Source organism: Cavia porcellus, unplaced genomic scaffold (assembly GCF_034190915.1).
Source record: "Cavia porcellus strain 051 isolate PalLab524CR breed Dunkin Hartley unplaced genomic scaffold, mCavPor4.1 scaffold_6, whole genome shotgun sequence".
NCBI classification, from domain to species: domain Eukaryota; kingdom Metazoa; phylum Chordata; class Mammalia; order Rodentia; family Caviidae; genus Cavia; species Cavia porcellus.
Window position 1 is genome coordinate 74,055,529 of NW_026947489.1, and position 20,352 is coordinate 74,075,880.

General features: G+C 52.2%; 1 protein-coding gene across 8 annotated transcripts in view; it reads right to left on the reverse strand.

The window, feature by feature from the left end:
* LOC100729353 (SPNS lysolipid transporter 2, sphingosine-1-phosphate) overlaps positions 1–16,609 on the reverse strand; it is a 90,249-nt gene extending 73,640 nt beyond the window's left edge. For 2 of the 8 annotated variants that reach the window (XR_010048197.1, XM_063251002.1), the window contains exons 1-5: positions 5,896–6,748; positions 5,202–5,353; positions 4,525–4,591; positions 3,254–3,402; positions 2,447–2,599 (exon numbers count right to left, since the gene is read on the reverse strand). Coding sequence is in view for 6 of the 8 variants with exons in the window: in XM_063251002.1 (XP_063107072.1) it covers positions 2,447–2,599; positions 3,254–3,402; positions 4,525–4,591; positions 5,202–5,353; positions 5,896–6,069 (695 nt within the window). In the remaining 2 variants the exon portion in view is untranslated. Of the gene's footprint in view, positions 1–2,446; positions 2,600–3,253; positions 3,403–4,524; positions 4,592–5,201; positions 5,354–5,895; positions 6,775–11,604; positions 11,671–16,395 lie in introns of those variants that run through there. The other 6 variants (XM_063251006.1, XR_010048198.1, XM_063251001.1 and 3 more) reach the window with 6 other exon arrangements.
* Positions 16,610–20,352: the final 3,743 nt, after the last annotated feature.

A 20,352-nucleotide genomic window follows, 5' to 3' on the forward strand; every position in this document is an offset into this window, starting at 1 on the left:
CACAAACAACAAGAATTCTCCAAAGCCATTCATCTGCCACATGCACACCTGGAGCCTTCTCCTCCTGGCCACATCCCCCCCAAGCAAGGCCAGAACTGGTCGGGATGCCGAGGCCCTGCTGTTACTCCAAATTTCCCACCAGGACATAAAAATGTGATTGGTGCAAGGTGTGACCAACAAACCGAGTGCCACAAAAACCATCTCCCTAAAAAACAAGCAAACAAACAAAAAAGCACATCTCCCTTGGCTCTAAGCATCTTCTGTGAAATGTCCAACCCACAGGCTGACAACCGATGGATTCATGCCCTATTCCATCCCTTCTGTGTAAAGAAGAGAGGGTAGAGCCCAGAGACTGCCAGAACTTGCCTGAGGTCACAAAGCCCATGGCGGGCAGGGACAGAGCCTCCCACTAGATAGGAAATGTGTGTATTTTGACAACATAAAAGTCCTCACTAACCCTTCCCAGTCTTCCAAGCCCTGCAAGCCTCCAGCTCAGCCATTGCAAAGGACCCCAACTGGAGAGGAACAGGTGATGTCAGTCACCTTTGAGTCCTGGTCTGAGCTGGCCTTGGCAGGTTCTCCAAACCTTTGTGAGACTCAGGGCAACATGGCCAGTGCCCCCACCCATGACCCCTGAGCAGGAGGCAAGACCAGAGGTCAAGCCCCAGCCACCAAGCCCTGTGAGCTGCTTTCCCCTATTGCCATGGCCTACCCAGATCACACCCTCAGAGGAAAGAGGGCCCTTGAGGGCCTATACATTCGGTATTGTTCCCCTACACAGCGGCCCTGGTAAATAACTCTCCCAGCTCCACTCACACATCCTCAGGAATGGGAATCTCACCACCTCCCATGCAGCCCCTTCTGCTGGGCCACTTTTGTTCTGAGAGTTGGAAGCCCAGATCCTGTGTCCTACAGCTTCCTGCCTTGGCCTTGCCTATCCCCTGAGTCTGTCCTAACCATGAAAGGGGTATCAGGTCAGTGCAGAATTCCAGCTTGAAGTCCTTCTGCCACTCTGTGAATGAAGGCATCCCAAGACGTCCTAATCTCAAAGATTTTCTATGGAAAAAGATGTGATTGCAATCACACCTGTGCTCTTTAGAGGGCAGCAGAGACTTGAGCCAGAAAAGGGAAAGGTTTTGTGACCGGGGAGGAAGAGATTGGAGTGATGTGGCCACAAGCCATGGAGTGCCTGCAGCCACCAGTAATCCGAAGAGATGAGGAACCAATTCTTCCACAAAGCTTCCAGGAATGTGACCTCACTGACACCTTGATTCAGTTCCACTAAAACCTCCAAACTTATGAGGAAAAAAAACATTTCTGTTGGTTTAAACTATCAGTACATCAGACAGGAGAAACTAAACTCATCCCTTTCAGTTCGTCACATTGATCTGTGCAGGAGCTGAGTGGGAGACTGAGAAAACAAAGAGACTGGACCAAGAATGCACAGTCCATTGATACCGGAAGTGGAGCTGAGTTCTGTTTCCTCTCCATTTTTCCAGGGTTTCTAGGACTCAGTGCACTGTTGCCTCAAGAGAGAGGACCATTCAGTTGCAGAGCTAATCACACATTTCAGTCTCACTTCATACATTTATTTGCACTCCATGCATTCACTCACAAGCTTTCCCTGAGCACCTACTATGTGCCAGCAAGCCCCTGCAGCTGGTGGGGCAGTGTTTAGGTCAATGAACATCAGCAGGCGTCTCCAGAGGCAACAGGGCCCAGGGCTTGTGAACAGCAGCTTTGAAGCCACAGGCTTGAATCGTAGCTCCCTCACTCATCAGCTGCATGAGCAGGGACAGGTCATGTGACTGCTGTGATCTTTAATCTGCTCCTTTGTAACACAGGGATAACAGGAAAGCCTTCCTCTGAGGGATCTTCGGGTGAAACGCAGGGTATGAGTCCCGAACCAGGGTGGAAGTTAAGCGAGGATAAGGAAGTGAAGGAGGTAGGGGCAGAGAACTCAGCTGGAGCAAAGGCACAGCGAGGGAGAAGCCCTGGGCATCCTGGAAACTGCACAACGCCCTCTCCAGGTGTCAGGGAGGGAGGCGGAGTCAAACACATCCAAGAAAGTCCTGGGCCGGAGCCACGGTCTGCAGGCTGAAAACGGGACCTCTCAGAAGGCATCGGGAGCTCCTCCAAAGGACAAAGGGCAGATACCTGAGACTCCTATCACCTACCAGTGAAGGCCTCCTTCCCCAGCACTGTGCTCCAGACCCCACCACAGATCCTACAGAGAAAACACTGGAGTTTCACCCAGAGAGGAAGAGAGAACTGCCTGTGGTCGGTCACAGAGTGCGGGGGTCCGGCCAGAGTGAGAGCCCAGGCCTCCTGCCTGCCAGCTGAGTCCCCAGCCCTGCGGTCATCACACCACCACATGCCCAGAAAGACAAAGTCTGACCCCCAGCACCTCCTGAGAACGTGTGCCCAGAGCTCACTGCCTCCCCACCTGTCCCAGCTGTCACACGGTTCCTGGAAGCAGGGCAGCTGCAGTCCATGTACCACACGGGCCTCAAACAGAAACTTGGGGGCCCAGAAGCCCAGTGCTCCTGTCACAAAAGCCATAGCTGTCACTCCGAGGGTTGACCACACAAAGCTCCAGCTGCAAGAGAGAAAGCACTGGCTGAAGCCCACAGCCTCCCTGACATCCCCGAGACATCACCCACAGCCCAGACCTCCTGCCCAGTTCACCATGCCTCCCCCACCTTGAAGAATCACATCTCCCCCATCCAGGAGGCTCCAACCCCAAATCATGTTCTCTGAGCTGTTTCTGCCTGTCCCCTAAACTTGGCTCTGGGACAAACAGAGATAGGTATTGTCATGCACCACATTGCAGGGACTCTGAGGCAGGGGACTGCAGGGACTGCTTCTGCCTGGCTCTCCAGCATGCCTGGGACAGAGGCCAGCGCTCTCCAGGGAAGCTCGGACAGGTGAGTACTGAGCTCCCAGCATCCTCCCATCAGTCCAGAGAGGCAGGCAAGATGGGTAAAGTGTCCCCCAGGGGGAAGAGGAAAGCAGGGTTCCCAGTCTCGGGCCACTCGGGGCAGTGGCAGAGGCAGGGCTGGAGGTCCACACCACATGCCCCAATCACTTCTGTCACATGGGAACCCAGGTGGCAGGAGGCATCTCAGCAGCTCAGGGGAGCCCAGGGAAGGAGGAGGGATGTGAACATGGAAAACCCAGCGAAGGATTCCGGGAAGGGCGCTGGAGCAAGTGGGGTTCTCCGGGGCTCGTAGCAGGCAGCAGGGACACTCACTTTCTCCCCAGATATCTGACGTCCTCACACCAGCTGCTCCTCAGGGCCTGCACGGCCACCTCCCCTTGCTTCTCTGCAGCTCCTCGGGGTGGGTCTGGGACCAACAGGATGAGCAGGATCAAGGCCACGGCCTCCAAGCAGGGCATCATCTGGGGACGAGAGGGCTCAAGGTCATGCGTGGCCGTGGCCTGAGGGACCGAGGAGACCAGTCAGTGTCTGGACTCTGTCCCCAGGCCCTGGGTCCTAGGTGCTGCTTATGTTTAGAGCTGGACACAGTGCTATTCCTTGTACCTTTACCCCTGCTGGTGCAGCCTTGCGCGGAGTGGGGAGTCCTCATCCAGTAGAGATGCTACTCTGCTGAGACTGGTGGATGGGGATGGCTGAAGACGGGAATCCCGGCCACTGTGTTCTCACTGCCCCAAGCACTAGCCTGCCTCCTCCATCTGCCACACCAAGCCTCCCCTAGCATCCCACCTGGCTGCTCCCCCCAACCATATTCCAAGAATGGGGATCTCTTTATCTGCCTTGGGACAGCCTTGGAGTAGCTGGGACCATGAGAAAGCTCTCAGGCAAGCTAAGTCAGAGTAATCTTTTTTGTTGTTGTTGAGGCAGCGTCCCAGGCTGGCCTCAAACTCAGTGATCCTCCTGCCTCACCCTCCTGAGTCCTGGGATTACAAGTGAGCACCATCACAGCCAACCAGTATGACATCCCAGAAGCCCAGCCCACCTCAGGGTCCTGATCCTGCCTCTGGCGTCTCACCCACCAGCTCCCTCAGCTCAGCAGGGGTCTGTACAAGGACAGAACACCAGCCCCCTCTGTACCAAGTTCCTTCCTCTCCTTAGTGGCCCAACACCCCGGTCCAAGACTGAGCTGATGGCGCTGCAGCCTAGCAGGTACCTGCCCAGGGTCTTGGCTCCACCGCACAGCCCCCTCCAGCCCCAAGGAGCCTGCTGGTGTAGGAATTTTCCAGTCCTCAACTGAGTCATCTCCAGGCTACCACCCCCACCTCACAGATAGGCAAACCCACTCCACAGGGGGTTGCAACTCACTTGAGGTCACACAGCTCACAAACTCTACAGCTGAGATTTGAACCTAAGGTCACTACTTCTAGAGGCTGTGCGCCCTCTGAGGCCCCAAATGCCCGAAGCTACAGACAGCTGACACCCCCATGGCGCCGGGTACCGGGCCAAGGGGCTAAGGCCACTGGATGCTGGAAAGTCCCTGCTGGCCCAGGGGGAGAGCAGAGAGAAGGAAAGGAAGCCAGACTCACGCGGAGGGCCCAACGCCAGCTCCCCGTCAGCTTGGTCACGGCCGATCCCAGTACATAGCCCAGACCACTGTCATAGAGAGGCAAGGAAGGTCAGCAGCATGGCAAGGGGGCCTGGCAGGGATCCAGTTTTCTGCAGGACCTTTCCCTGAGGAAAACTGTCCCCATGAGGCCCAGATGTCCACTGCCCTTGGTCAGCTCCACTGACCTCTGGCTTCTGACCACCACAGTGCCACTGTCTCCCTAGATGAAGACAAACACACCCCACCAACAGCCCCACCCCTTATGCCCAAAGTTCAGCCCTGTTTGGGTCAGGCCAGGTCAGGAAACCTGGGTGAGAGCTCAGGAGCCTGACCGTAAACCCCTCTCCGTCCTTCCTGCTGGGTGTGCAGGGCACAGCCTGACACACTTCCTGCCTGGCCTCCAAGCTCCGGGAGGAGCTGGCCACACAGCCTTTCCTCACCACACCACCACCCCCCCAGGAGCGGGAGCACACTAACCTGGGTGCTGTCATCCATACCACACCCCATCCTGGGGCCCTACTGTACCCACTGACAGCTGAGTAAAGGATGACATGGGAGGAGAGGAGGTGCTGGGATTCAGATCCTAGACTTCCTGGCTTAGTATCTCCCACCCCAGCCCAGTTTACTGGACACGTGGATCCCGAGTGAGACACCAACCTTCCGACAGGAATGAAGATGTAGAAGATAGCCAGCACGACTGTCCGCTGACCCTTCACAAAGAGGTCAGCCAGGACCGTGGGCGCAATAGTGGAGTAGCTGGCAGTGCCGGTACCCACAGCTCCCCGGGACAGGAAGAAGAGCCACGGGTACTGTGCAAAACAGGCACAAGACCACAGTGAATTCCAGGAATCACCCATGGAGAAAGAAACTCAATATATCAGAGACGTGAAAAGGATTTCTGCCCTTAGGCTCCTGGGAGAGGGGAGGGGACCAGGGCTACAGATACTTGCACCCCAGATGTCCACCCCCATCCTAGATTCTCAGAATCGCATAGGTGACTGGCCCCTGATGATGCCACCGCCTGCTCCACACCCAGAGGAGCCCTTTTTCCCAGGCCTCTTGTCTGACTAGGCCAGTTCCTCAAGGCAGGAACTGTTACCCCAGCCCTCGCCCACTCCCAGCAGAGCCAGGAGGGACTCAAGGGCAACCACGGGCATGCAAGAGAGGAAACCTCCAGTAAGGAAAGTTTCATGGGCAGAACTGGGGACTCAGGCATCCAGCTGCACCCACCTTCTCGGCAGTACAATCTCTGCGTCAGCCTGGGCCAGAAAAAGGGCAGAACCATCCCCATCTGCTATGAGGGTACAGAGCAGGGAGAAGCCCAGGTGCCGGTCGGGATGTGGGCACCTACCTGTGGGGAGATGAAGGAGCTGGAGAGGCCCGCCCCGGACCACAGCAGAATGCCGAAGCTCAGCGTGGCCTTACGGCTGTGGCGGTCGCCCAGGTAGCCAAACACAGGTGCAGACAGCAGCAGGCAGCCAATGAAGACTAGAGGAGACACAAGGGGCAACCTGGATCCCCCCATGATGATGGGCAGGCAAATAGCCCTGAAAACCCGGGAAAGGGAACTGGCTTAGATGTCACAAAGTGGCATCTTGGCAGTTTGTGGAAGCATGAGGAATAAAGATAAAGTGAATGTCACAATCCTCCACCAACAGGCAACTCCTAGCGCAGCGCCATCTGGCCGGGCTCACTTTGTGGCCTCTCTGAGCATCACCCAACCCAGGAGAGGTCGATGCCTTCTCCTAGGCTGTGCAAAGGGGAGCTGAGAAGTGAATGGAGAGGCGCAAGAGCCCAGCACAGGAATGGACTCACGTGCCTGCAGCTGACAGGAGGCAGGGAGCCGGCCTGGGGCCTGAGAGCTCCAGGAGAGGAGGGCAGCTTGGAAAGGACACACTGACAGCAAACCGGAAATGATCCCAGCAGGCTGGGAGGGGCTCGGTGGTTGCAGGTAGGCACCTTATTCCCCAGACACTGCCAGTCGCGTCTAAACCATTTTTTAAGATAAACTATTACTAATGTCGGCGACTGGATTATGAATGTTTGCTAGTCCGCGAGGACAGGGAAACCGGGTACATGCACACGGATACGTGCGCACATGACTTCCGTGCTTCCCAGAAACGCTCCTCTACCCAGGGGACATGATGAGTCACTGCCTCCGGGCCGGGGAGCCACAGGTGGAGAAGGTCAAGTCGGGACCCTCCTCTCCGTCCCAGGGCCGCGGGCTTTGGGAAGTCCCGCCCAGCACCCAATCTCCAGTCTCCAGGGAGATGATTGACATTTCCTCAGCCCAATGAACATCCAGATTCTTCCCAGCTCAGGTTCCAGTCCACCCCCTCCTGGACCGCTGTGCTGCTGGTTTAAGCCATATGCAATTGTGGAAATTAGGCCGGTTCTGACCTATAAAGCCAGCAATTTAATATGGCTTAACCTACTGTTCCACAGAGGGTGATCTTCGGTGTGAATGGCATTTAAGATTTTAATAGCTACTGCCAAAACAGGGCCCCAGGGAGGCTGTATCAATTTACACACGACAGAATTTTATGCCAGCACCCTGATAATTGATATGACCAGTCATCTTATTTTTAATGAAATCTAATGAAAAACAAACGGTATCTCGCTGATTTTTTAATCAGCATCGTCCTTACTCGCGGTGAGGTGGAGCAGCAGGTCCTATATCGGTACCCTTTGCCCATTTCTCTACTGAGCTGTTTGCTCTCAGGAAAAATTTCTCAGTCGTTCCCCTCCCCCATCCACGGTCCTGGGACTTAACTCTAGGGCCTCTGCACTAAACTACGTCCCCAACCTATCAATTTATTCATTCATTCATTCATCTTTAAATATCTAGACTGCACATGGTGGCTCATGCCTACCGTCACACAAGCCATGAGTCTGAGACCAACCTGGGCAATTTAACAAGACACTGCTCGTAAAAAATAAATAGCAAAAAATCAAGTTTCAGGATTAGACCATTTGAGTTCAAATTCTGGCCCACCCCTTTTTATCTTTTGTGATCTTAGCAAATCCCTTAACTCCTCTGTTCCCCCTCATCAACTGCACAATAATATTTCCATCACAAGGTTTATTAGAGGAGCAGATAAAATATGTCAAACATATCTGAATAGCTGCATGTCAATCCCAATAAGTGGTATCTACTATTAGTACTACTCCCATAGCTTTAATGATATCTTCATACAAAAAGTTTCCATTATTATGTAGAGAAATTTCTCAGCCTTTTTCTGGTGGGGAGGATTGTTCCAAGTCTTATTTATATATAAAACTTTACCAAAAGTTTATAAAAATATTTTCCCAATTTTTTTCAATTTTCCCGGTGTTTTAGGCAGGGATCATTTGTAGGACCTAACTGCCTTAAATCTGCAGGTGGACTGTCATATGCAGGCATAAATCTCTAGGGGAAGACAGGTATTCCTCACTGGAATCTCCAGACTCAAACCATTTTTGTGACAGGAGAAAGAAATTAATGATCATACTGTTAGGAAATAGACTCTACTTGCAGGCTTCCAGGATTTGAATCCCAGCTTCAGCAAGACTCATAACCTCATAACCCTTGAACCTCAGTTTGATCATCTGTAAAATGGGCATCCTTATCCCACTAATACCTGCCTTTGGGGTTGTGATGAAAATTAAATGGGTTTCTATTTGAAGCACTTAGAATAATGCCTGGAATGTGTTAAAGGTCAAGCCAGTGCTAGTTTGTTTTTGTTTTTTTGTTTTGTTTTGTTTACAGTATTCGAGATTGAACCTAGGGTGTTAGCACTGAAATACACTCCCTACTCTTCTTCTACACTTCATTTTGTGTCAGGGTCTCACTGAGTTACCCAGGCCAGGCTTGAATTTGTAGAATGCTGGGCTAGCAGAGTCCTGGCTTAGCTGTAAGATTCCTAGTTAACTCCAGTAGTTTCTCTGTCCCATGGGCTGTGGGAGGGTCTGAGCACTGCCTCACCTCCTCCCACACCCCTGGCGGGCCCCACCAAGCTTGCTATCTTCAGCAGCTTCCATCTATCTGCTGTTGTGTGGTCAGATAGAAATGTGGGTCTGAGGGTCACTGCACAATGGCCCTCAAGGGGAAGAGACTTACCTGAGGCCACTGCAAACCAGCCCCGTCACCAGGCCTGTGCTCAGTGCCCTTTCCACGTAGCTACCTGTGCTGCTCCTGCAAAGACGGCTCTTACCCCCGTGTAACATGCACACTCACATGCACGCACAGGAACACGCACACACACCTTCTCCCTCGGTGGCACCTCCTTGTCAGCGGCCTGCAGAAACAGTCCTGATCCCCACAGTGAAAACCAGCAGGGGGAAACATTGAATCAATTATCAACATGAGTATCACTATCTGTTGAAACACAGAAATTACTTCCTAAATTTATTAAGGGCGAACAACAGCTCAGCAGGAAAACAGGCAAAGTAGAAAAACCGGCAAACGACTGCTGTCATCTTTTGAATCAAGAGGTTTGCGGGTTTCGAGCCAGGATGGGCTCGGTCTGGTAACACGTGAGTTGGTGCAGCCCTGCCTGCCAGCCCTGAGAGTACGGGCAGTGGGAAAAGATCCCCGCACTGCAGGGTGGTCCCACATGATTCAGAGAAGTTTACAGAGCTACACACTTCTTCACATGCCTTCAGTGACATTTAAACAGTCCTCACTGAAAGTCTAAGTAGTTGCAAAGAATGCAATTTCCAGCATTTTTGTTTATAGCCGGGCCCCACATCCTCTCATTCTACCAACTGCAGATCAAAAATAATTGGAAGAAAAACTATCTCTATACTGAACATGTGCAGATTTTTTTCCCTTGGCCGTAATTCCCTAGGTAATTAAATATAACAATTTACATTGTATCAACTTATACTGAATAATGTTCACATTTTATCAGCTATTATAAGTAACCTAGACATGATTTAAACATTACAGAAAAATGTGTAGGTTCTGTGCAAATATCACGCCCTTTATATAAGGGACTTGAGCATCTGTGGGCTTTTGTTTCCACAAAGGTACTAGGACCCATCCCCTGTGGGCACTGAGGGGCAATATTTTCACCCAAGCCCTCAGAGGTATGGATCCAGGTTTGTCAACTTCTGGAATCCTTGCTATCGAGTCCAAGTGGTAAAGCCTGCCCTCTTTTGACAAACCAATCTGACAAATCCGGCTGCGAAAAATGTTGGTTTCATGTTTAATACCGAAATAAATGTGCTGACATCCATCCTTGTGACCGCTATCTCACTTTTGAGTTCTACTTCGTAGATAAATAGCAGACAGTCACGCATGCACAGAGACAGCTGAAGAGATAAGGCCCGGAGGGAAGGCCACCAGCACCCCTCTGCTGAGCGCTCAGCTCCGCCCTGCTCTCAGCAGAAGCTGTGTCTCCCCTTCCTCTGTGGGCAGCCACAGCGGTGCGGCCAGGCTGAGTCACCTGTCTGCCTCTGATGGAGTCAGCAGGTTGTGAGAAAAGAGACCCCAGGGCTGGCATGGGCCTGTTCTCAGGAAACAGACCTACAGGCTTACTGATTCGGAGTGGGTCTCTCACAACTGTATTCGTGTTGGCTCTGAAATTCTTTGCATGGCCCTTGAGGGGCCTGCACCCAGTTTGAGAGCCCTGTCGTAAGGTGTCGAGATAGAGGGTGGTGAGGAGAGAGCAATGCAAAGCAAGAACCTGCCTCAAAAATAAGTAAATGAATGAATAAATAAAAAGACTTTTAAAAAGGAACTGCCAGGCGTGGTGGTGCACACCTGTAATCCCAGCACTCAGGAGGTTGAGGCAAGAGGATTGCCTCAAGTTCGAGGCCAGCCTGGGCTACATAGTGGGTTCAAGGCCAGCTTGGACCCTGTCTCAACAAGACAATAAAAAAAAAGCAAAAACAGAAAAAAAGAAGGAGCAGAGATGGAGTTGCTTGGGGATGGGGCCACAGTGTACGCTGCTGGTTAGGGGATGGACCCACAGGTGTCCTGTATTGTGACTCTGTGCACACATGTATATGTATACATGTGGGTAGGTGTCACCATCACGTTAGCCTGTGCTCCATGACTCTATTGTCCCCACTTTGGAATGGGACCGGTGGCTGCTCCCTGCTGCTGGACTTAGATTCCCCTGGTCCAGAGGCCTTCTAAACACAGGTGGCTCTCAGCCTGACTGTTGGTTCTGAGTTCTCACAATTTTCAGCTTTGGGAAGGGAAAGCTGTCATGGCTGATACATTGTGTCAGCTTGAGAAGTTCAGAAGTTTCACAGAGAGACTCAGCAGGGAGCCAAGGTCCCTACTTTGTAAATACCCTCATCCTGGGCAAAGGAGGGCAAGGAGATTTTGTGAGTGCTACACCGCTCTGAAGAGGGGTAGGGTGGCCTGTGAACACTAGAAGGGAGAAAAGGAGGTTTGTTCTTCTCTCCCTTTTGCTCTGGCTGCTGCCTTGAAGTGTTGCCCCCGTGCCATGCCACCCTGCCTTGGAGCCAACTGATTATGGACTGAAACCTCCAAAATCTATAAGCTAAATAAAATGTTCCTTCCTTAATTTTGAGTGTTGCGTATTTTGTCCCAGCAACAAGAGAAAAGTAACCAAGACGAAAACCCACATCAAGATTCCTCAAACCACTGGGCATGATGGTGCATGTCTTTAATCTCAGCACTTGGGAGGCAGAAGCAGAAAGATTGCTGCAAATTTGGGCCATCCTGGGCTACAAAATGAGTTCAAGGCCAGCCTGAACTGCATAGGGAGGCCATCTCAAAAAGACAGGAAAAAGAAACGAAAAGAAGGAGAGAGAGACAGAGATTCCTCAAACTTCGGTAAGTGAGCTCGCAAACTTGCAGGGAATGGCAGCCCCACAGCAGTGACCCCGTGCTCCCCCTGCAGACCCAACTCTGAGCTACAGGAGCTGCTCAAATCCTGGGCTTCGCCTCTCACTCTCTCCCACTGTGCTTCTTCAAGCTTGGCCTCCACCATTCCTCTATGTGGGAGGCTCGGTGGGGCTGAGCTGGGCACCAGAACTCTGAGAGACCCCACCCCAGTGTGTGCCTCGGCCTCAGGCTCCGCAACAGAGGCTTGCTCCTTACCTGTCTGAAGCAAACCAGCATGGCTGTCACTGATGTGAAAGACCTTCTGTATGTCCAGCAGCACTCCTAAGGACAGGGGGACATCGTTATGGAAATGAGCAGCTTCCTCCGAGTTTGGGGCAAGGCCGCAGATGGTCACCAGACCACAGTGTGAGGCAAGAGGGCCCACTCTTCTCTTCCTCTCTCTCCTACACATTTCTACAGCCTACAAACCCGGAGCAGTACACGGAGGATACCTGCGCACCACGCACACACAGTAACAAGCATTCCAGGCACATAGACACACACAGTTACACGCAAGCACGCATTTGCACACAGGAAGATTCACATACATAGGCACAAGCAGCTATTCCCAGAGAAACACACTTGCAGAGACACAGGCACAAACACACACACACAGGAGCTTCCCTGAGAGGTACACAAAAAGACACACACGTGCATACCTTTGCACACACTTATCGCTGCCATCCACAGTGCAGTGAGAGTGGCTGGCAGCTCCCCGTGCTGCACGGTGACACTTTCACATTGACCTCTGTGTAAACAGAAGCCCAACTGTGCAACGTGGCAACCCTGCTCACGTGTGAACACCAGAAATACATAGACACACACAAACGTGTGCACACAAAGACACATGCACCCTGGTCTGCCCACAGGTACACACAAGCGTGCTCTTCCAGAGGGCTGGGCACACGGGTGACAGCATGCACATGCAGAGCTCCAAAGATGGTCTGTGCTGGGTCCCCTTACTGAGGGTAGCGGGTTCCGGATGTGTACTGGCTGGGTCTCAGAAGTCCAAGACCTTTGCTTTCCTTTTTTCTTTTCTTTCCTTTCCTTTTGTTTTTCAAGACCGGTCTCACTAAGTAGTTCAGTTGTCCTTAAACTCACTGTGTAGCCCAGACTGGGCTTGAACTCAAAGCTCCCTTCCTGCCTCAGCATCCCAACTGCTGGGATTACAGCTGTGTGCCACCTAAGAGAAAGTGACCCCTCAGACACTGGGCTCTGCTCTCTGACACACTCTAGGCCCCTCTGTGATATCTGAGAAAGGGGAATATCTCTGGTCCCTGCTCCTGTGAGCCATGTGGCTCTTCATTATTGTGAAGAACGTCTTAGTCAATTTTGTGTTGCTATCACAAAATACCCAAGTCTTCGAAACTTATAAAGAAAAGGTTTATTTAGCTCACAGTTCTGGAAGTCCAGGGCAAAGCACAAGCACCTGCTCTACTTAGTAAGGGCCTCATGGCAGATGGCATCGCATGGCAGGAGCACTTTGAGAATGATGAGCAGAATGTGCAGAACAGAGACTCAGGGAAGGCACCAGGCTCACTCGTAGCTGCCTGTTCTCTTGGGAACTAACCCAGTTGTGCCAGGCCTGAGCCACTCCCGTGAAGCAGCACTAACCCATTCACGAGGGCTGTGCCTCGGCTCTGCCGCCCAGGGGGTCAGAATCCTGGATCAGGCACGAGACACAAAGCACAGCAATGATCAGCATCACTGCCATCGATCCTGAGATGGCTGAGAGCCAGGCCCAAGCCAGACATGTGCAACTGTCACCCTAAGAGGCGGCACTTTCGCTGTCCCCATTACACAGATGAGGAACCGGCCTCCAGCTGCCCCAAGCTGCAAGGCTGGGATGAGAGAGCTGGGGCCAGCTGGAAGCAGCCCACTCTTCCACCCCACATGGCAGGAGGGGAGCAGACCCCTAGGAGCCCCCAAGAAACACCCACTCCAAGAAAATCTTGTTCCCAGCTGTGAGGGCTGCCGCAGGCAAAGAAAACCTGGAAATCAAGGGCACAAAGTAAGTGAACTGATGTGGGCCCAGTTGCTGCCACCTCCAGATGCACAAACCAGTAGTCTGTTTCCCCCCTTTTAAAGACAGGAAGGATACATAGTCATTGGAGAGGAGAAAAACAGAAAAACAGCTAGCTAAATGTCCTCTCTAGTTGCACCTGTCTTCCACTTTTAGGAAGATGCTGCCCTCTGTCTACCTCCTCCTGGCTCGTCCCAGCCTAAAGGCCAGGAGTGAGCTCACCCTCTTCTACCTGCGTCTACACCTGGGCCTTAGACAAGTTGTTTCCAACAAGAGAAGGCGAGCTGCTGCACAGGACACCTGTCCCCAGCAGTCCTCGGGGGCTCCAGGTGGCTGTGCCACTCTCCACCTCCACTTCTACATTGACCACAGCCTGAGGAGTTCCCAAAGAGGAAGGGACCCCAGCAGGCAGGGCTCAGGATCTGGTGGCCCAGCCTCAGGCTCCAAGGTCAGAGGAAGGAGACAGGCAGCCCACTCCCCTGGCTCAGAAAGCGGGGCTCAGTGATGCTGCTCCCCTGGGCCCTGTACCTTCTCACCCCTTCGTGCCCTCCGCTCACTCTCAGTTTTGGCCTGGCCCCTGCAGTAATCTGTAAACTGACCTTTTCAGTTCACTGTGTCTCCATTCAGGGACTCAAATACTGTTTGGGTGGTGGGTTGGTTGGTGTGATTTTGTTTTGGTACCAGGGATCAAACTCACGACCTCATGCTTGCCAGGCAGGCACTTATGCCACTGAGCTAAATCTTCAGGCCTCAACTACTATTATAGTCTCATTTTAAAAACTGTCCTGGCCAGCCATGGTGGCACACACCTACAATCCCAGCCCTCAGGTGGCTGAGGCAAGGCCAGACCGGACTACAAAGTGAATTAAAGGTCAGCCTGAACTGCCCAGCAAAAGCCTGTCTCAGACCAAAAAGAATTAAAAATGTCCTACACTTGCCTAGCATACTCAAAGCCCTGGGTTCAGTTCCCAGCAATGAAAAAATAATTTCCCCAGCTTCCTGGTGTCCGGGACAGAAAGTCCAAGCTCCCAGGTTGCCTCCAGGAAACCGGCACTGTCATCCTGGTCATCCTTTTTAGGATGACTTCCTGCATCCTGTCCTCTTGCCATCCCTGACCAGAGCGTGCACTTCAGGTCACGTCCCCTTGCTCAATGCCCTCTCCGCTAATGCCTTCCTACCCCGACCTTTGGGACTGGTTATCAAACCCAGGGACATTTACCACTAGGCTGCAGCCCCAGCTCCCAAGCCTAGTTCTTTGTTCTGTTTTAGTCTTTTTTGTTATTTTATTTTTTTGGTACCGAGGATTGAACTCACGACTGTGCATTTGTAAAGCAAGTGCTTATGCAGCTGAGATAAATCCCTGGCCCTTGTGTTTTAAGTTTCTTTTTTTTCTTTTTTCAATTTTTATTTATTTATTTATTTTTATCGGTACCGGGGATTGAACTCACAACCCTGTTTGCAAGGCAGGTGCTTATGCCTCTGAGATAAATCCCCAGCCCAGTGTTTTAGTTTTTGAAAGATGGTCTTGATAAGTTGCCCAGGCAGGACTTGAACTTGCAATGCTTCTGCCTCAGCTACCCAGAGTGCCAGGATTACAATCATGGGCCACCACACAGCTTCTTTACAATCTTCTAAACCTTCAAGGTCCAAACCAAATGCCCCATCTTTGACTTCTGTGGGAACCCTAAGTCACTTGTCCTCAGGAGTGCCCACCAGGAGGCACGCACCCTACTCCATTGCATCGCAGAGAGACTTGTCTATGTGCCTTCCTCAAAGACCAAGGTCCTCCAAGATCAAGACCAGGTCTGATGGGGTTTGCAGCCACCAGAGTCTCACCCCTTCCGTGTCTCCTCTGTAGGGTGCCGAGCTGATAACTGCCAGATCATCACCCCAGCCTGGGACGCCCTGGCCTGACCTGTGCCTTTTTTATCTGACCACATCTATTGGCCTTGCAAGACCGCTGTTCATGAGTCTGTCCCATGAGATGGTCATTGCTGCACTCAGGAACCACGAAGCTGAGTTCCTCCCAGGTCCCCAGGGGCACAACCTACAACCTACAACCAGTGGCTCCTGCGACAATTAGTGCTCCATCTTGAGTGGAAGTGTGAAGGAAGAGAGAGACAGAGACAGAGAGAGAGACAGAGAGAGAGCCTCCCAGTGCTCCCTACGCCCCTGTCTCCACGCTCACTGTGCTCCCTTCTAGGGGCTCGGTTGGAAATAGCCCCTCATGTAGTCCTGACTGGAAATCACCTTCAAGGATGCAAACACTAGACATGTGCCCTAAGAGAAGAAAGCACGCAGAGGGAGGGAGGGAGGAAGGGAGGAAAGGAGGAAGGGAGGAAGGGAGGGAGGAAGGAAGGAAGGAAGGAAGGAAGGAAGGAAGGAAGGAAGGAAGGAAGGAAGGAAAGAGGGAAAGAAGAAAGGAAGGAAGGAGGAAGGTTGTCTCTTGGATGAATGAATGAGTCAGTGAATGAATGACAAAAGAAAAGCCAGTGAGTGCCTGGCCGTCTGGAATGAGGGACTGCAGAGTCCCAGAAGACAGAACTAGGTTGCCCCTGAGGCCTACAAGAAGCAGAGCCGAACGTGCAAGTTTTGCCAACAGCTTCCTACCTCAGAAACAGATCCAATTCGCGTCACTGTCACCGGAGAGCTGGGCCAAGCTACCCTGTCCTCCACAAGCTCAGCCCAAGAGCTCCACCCAGAGCCTGGCGGCCTCTGCTTACAGAACCCCGTCCTTCCGCTGTCCTCAACCACCTCCCAGTGCTCCCTACGCCCCTGTCCCCACGCTCACTGTGCTCCCTTCTAGGGGCTCGGTTGGAAACCACCCTCATGTAGTCCTGACTGGAAATCACCTTCAAGGATGCAAACACCAGACACGTGCCCTAAGAGAAGAAAGCACGGGGAGGGAAGGCCACCGCTGATACACAGTCACCAGCCACGGAGTGGACCGCTAGGAGCCGCCCCAGGCACCCGCCCCTCCTCACCTGCAATGATGAACCAGTTCATGTAGTTCAAGAGGTTGATGTAGCAGAGTACAGCCGCTGCCACGCAAGCTCGCCAGCGGGGCAGACTCCAGGGCCTGTGCGCTGGGGACGGGGCACCCTGGCCTGAGAGCTGGGCCTCGGGGTGCCTGCCTGCCCCCTGTGGCCCTCCTTCCCCAGCGTTCGGGCCGCGTGCAGACATCGTCCCAGCCAGGCAGCCGCAGCTCTGTCCCTGACTGAAGCCAGATGAGGATGCACGGATGAGGACTCACCACCAGCTCCACATAGAGCCACTTCCTGTGGGCTCCCGCCCTCCAGCCTCAAAGCAGCTCCCCTAACCGTTAGGCATCTTATCTCAGCTTCCTGCCAGCCCATCGGAGCCCTCGTAAGATTTCACTGCTCTGGGGGACAGGGCGCCCAGGGGCTCCCCACAGTTGCCTCGCCTAAATCTAGGCTGTGGTGCGGTGAGGAAGGAGGCTCCTGGGATGGGAAATGACTGTGTGAGCCACTTGGAGCCAGGGACTTGAACCTGGTCTGCTTGGAAAGGCTGAGCCCCGGCCAGGAAAGCAGCCCTGGGCTAGCAGGGAAGCGAAGGCTGCTCCTCTCTAAGGCTCTCACTCGGGATGAACATCGGAGGGAGCCTCACAGACAGCCTGGGACAAGACTCAGCAGTGCTGCTAAGGCTTGGGAGGCAAAGGACAGGACAGGAGCATGGCTTCAAGTGTCTCTTTAAATTACAAGAAGGCAGCAAGGAGCTAAGTCACAGGAGGAGCAGGCGTCTCCACAGAGCTTACAACAGCACAGCCTGCAGGGCAGCGGGCAGCCTGCACCTCCACACAAAGCACACACGCAGAAGTGCAGGCTCCGAATCCAGCCGTGAGGAAGTAGCAGGCAAATCCCCACGGAGGAACACATTTCTTTTTTAGAAGCACAATATTATCTAAAAGAAGGTCTGGGGATGTGGCTCAGCGGTAAAACTTGTGCTTAACACGCATGAGGCCCTGTGTTCAATCCTCAGCGCCAACGGGAAGAAAGAACCAAAGCTGTAAAAGACCAGGGAAGACTGCAGGCCTGATTCAGGTTACAGGAGAAGACAGAGCTGTGACAGTCGGGGCCTGGGTCTGTGCCGGGGCCAGTGTGTGTCACTGCATCAGTCGGTAAAACCAGAGTGTGAACTGCAGATTACAGAGGAACAACTTCCACATCCTTGTCAAGTTTCCTGATGCCAGTAATGTACGGTCGCCTATGTAAATAGTCTTACCAGGAGAGTAGAGGAGTGAAAGCCCAGGTTATATGCACCTTACTCGCTCAAGTGGTTCTAGAAAAATTAATAGATACTTGGAGCAAGAAAACAAACAGGGCAGAATGGAGGAATCTGGGTAAAGTTTAAATGGATTTCTTTGTACTTGTTGCAAGTTTTCTATACGTTAGGAATTATTTCTAAGTGCCGAGTGTGGTGAAATGCCCCGTAATTGCAGCACTTGTGAGGCGGAGGAAGGAAGGTCGCTTCACATTCGAGGCCAGCCTGGACTACACGGCAAGACCCTGTCTCAAAAAAAAAAGAAAGAAATCTTAAGTGAAAAGTTAAAACTCCAAAATGATAACCCAGTTTAAAAATGGGCAGCAAACTTGAATCATTTCTCCAAAGATATAAAAATACCAATGATATTGTCTGTCTAGTGCAAGGAGCTGATAAAGAAAAAATAAATCCAGAATGTAGGAGCCCGGGGTTTAGCTTAGTGGCACAGCGCCTGCCTGGCAAGTGTGAGGTCCTGGGTTCAATTTCAAATACCAACAATAAAAAAATCCAAAATATACAATAATAATGTAAAATGGGAAGAAATTCAAAAGGAAAGAGAAACTGGAATAAGTGAATGGAGAAAAGAGGAAGGGAAAAGTAAAATAAAAAATATATACGTATATATAAAAGATAGTTAAGGTAGTTATACTACTAATTTCTCTTAGTTCACAGAAAAGAAAGGTTTGTGCTAATACAGTTTGGACAATCAAGTGCAGATATCTTGTATTCTGAGTCACTAATTTAAAGATAACAATACACAGCATTGACTGCTACCTTATTATCTTGTTTTGAAATTTTTGTTTGTTTGTTTTAAAATTTTAAAAAGATGACCAAGAAGTACAAGAAAAGATGCTCAGCCTCACTCACATTAGAGAAATGCAGGCCCAAAGCACAGTCAGATGCTGCTTCATACCCACTCTGCTGGCTGTAATGAAGATGGACACAGAAGGAGGAAATCACAGGGAGGGGGGTGGAGAACCCACCCTGGAGCGCCCCTGGGAGGGAGGGGAAGCGATGCGGCCGCGGTGCGAGACAGGACGGCGTCTCCTTACACAGTTCCACGGGGAGGTAGCACAGGACGCCAGACTCCGCCTGGAAGAGTCTGCACAAAGTAACTGAAGCAGAGACGCAGATACCCGTGCACCAAGGGTCACAGCCACTCTCTTCACAGCAGGCACAACGTGGAAACAACTGAATGCCTGTCACCAAACTGGGAACAGTGACACATGCCTGTCGTCTCAGCCTGGACATCTCAGTGACTCAGTGAGCCCTTGTCTCTGCAAAAAAACAGCTTCCCCACGCGAACCTAGGCATCAGGCTGGTGTGTGGGAAGGCTCCAGGAGGTCAGGTGCCCAGCACCCACCAGGGGCCAAGCCCGCTCCAAGAATCACTCCAGGGAAGGAGAAGGCTGCTGCCGGCTCGGACTTCCATGTGGGGGCTGAGACCAAGAAGCCCTGCTTGCTGAGAACCACACTGCTGACGTTTACCGTGGCAGGAAACGCCAGGGCTGAGGAAGGAAAGCAGGGCAGGGAAGACAGCTCTGGGCCAGCCTTGGAGCCCCCACCCAGAAGAGAGAAGGGGAAGAAGGGAAGCAGCTCTCCACGCAGGCTGCAGGCCACAACCCCTGGCCACGGGGCAGCCCCACCTCCCTGAGCAGCGCCCAAGCCAGCTGGAGCTCCCAAGCCTGCAGTTTCTGCAAACAGGAATGATGTGCTTGGGGGTGGAGGGGTAGCTTGGTGGCAGAGCAGTGCCTAACTGCAGGAGGTCCTAGGTCTGATCCCCAGAGCCCTTCCCCTACAGAGGGGCACTGCCGGTGTATCCCCCATCAAAGAACGGAAAGTGGAGACCCAAACGGAAATTAGTACACCCATGTCTATAGCAGATTACTCACAATGCCCAAAAGTGGAAACAACTCACACAAATGGATAAAGAAAATGTGGTAGATTCCTACAATGGAATATTATTCAGTCTCAAAAAGGAGGGAGCTGGTGGGGTACTGGTTGCCTGTAGTCCCAGCTGCTTAGGGGGGCTGAGGCTGAGGCTGAGGCAGGAGGGTCACTGGAGCTCACGAGTTCAGGACCAGCCCAGGGCGACATGGTGAGACTCTTCCTTAAAAAAAACACAGAAAGTCAGGTATGGGCTACAGGTTGGTCTGAAGGTATTGAGCGTTATCGATTGATTGCAAACAGCTGTAGCAGATATGCTGCAACCTGAATGAACTCTAAGGATGCTACACTAAGGAACGCAAGTCAATCACCAGACGGTGATCTTGTGCAGTGCCACTTAGATAAAGCCCAAACAAGCAAAGTCAGAGCATTCAAAGTAGGAAAGTGCCTGCAAGCCCTGGATGGTGAGGGACTTTGGAGAGCAGGTGGTTGCTGTTTAATTGGTCCCGAGCTCCAGGGTCAGACACTGAAAAAGTTCTAGATTCGTAGCTGTGATGGTATATAAGGCAAATGCTCTTAAGGCCACTGAAGGGCACACTTAAAAATGGTTCCACAGAGCCATGAGTGGTGGTGCACACCTGTAATCCCAGTACTCAGGAGGCTGAGGCAGGAGGATCAGTACAAATTCGAGGCCAGCCAGTATTAGCAAGACACTGTCACAAAACAACAAACAATGGTTAAATTGGTCAGGCGTAGTGGCACATGCTTGTAATA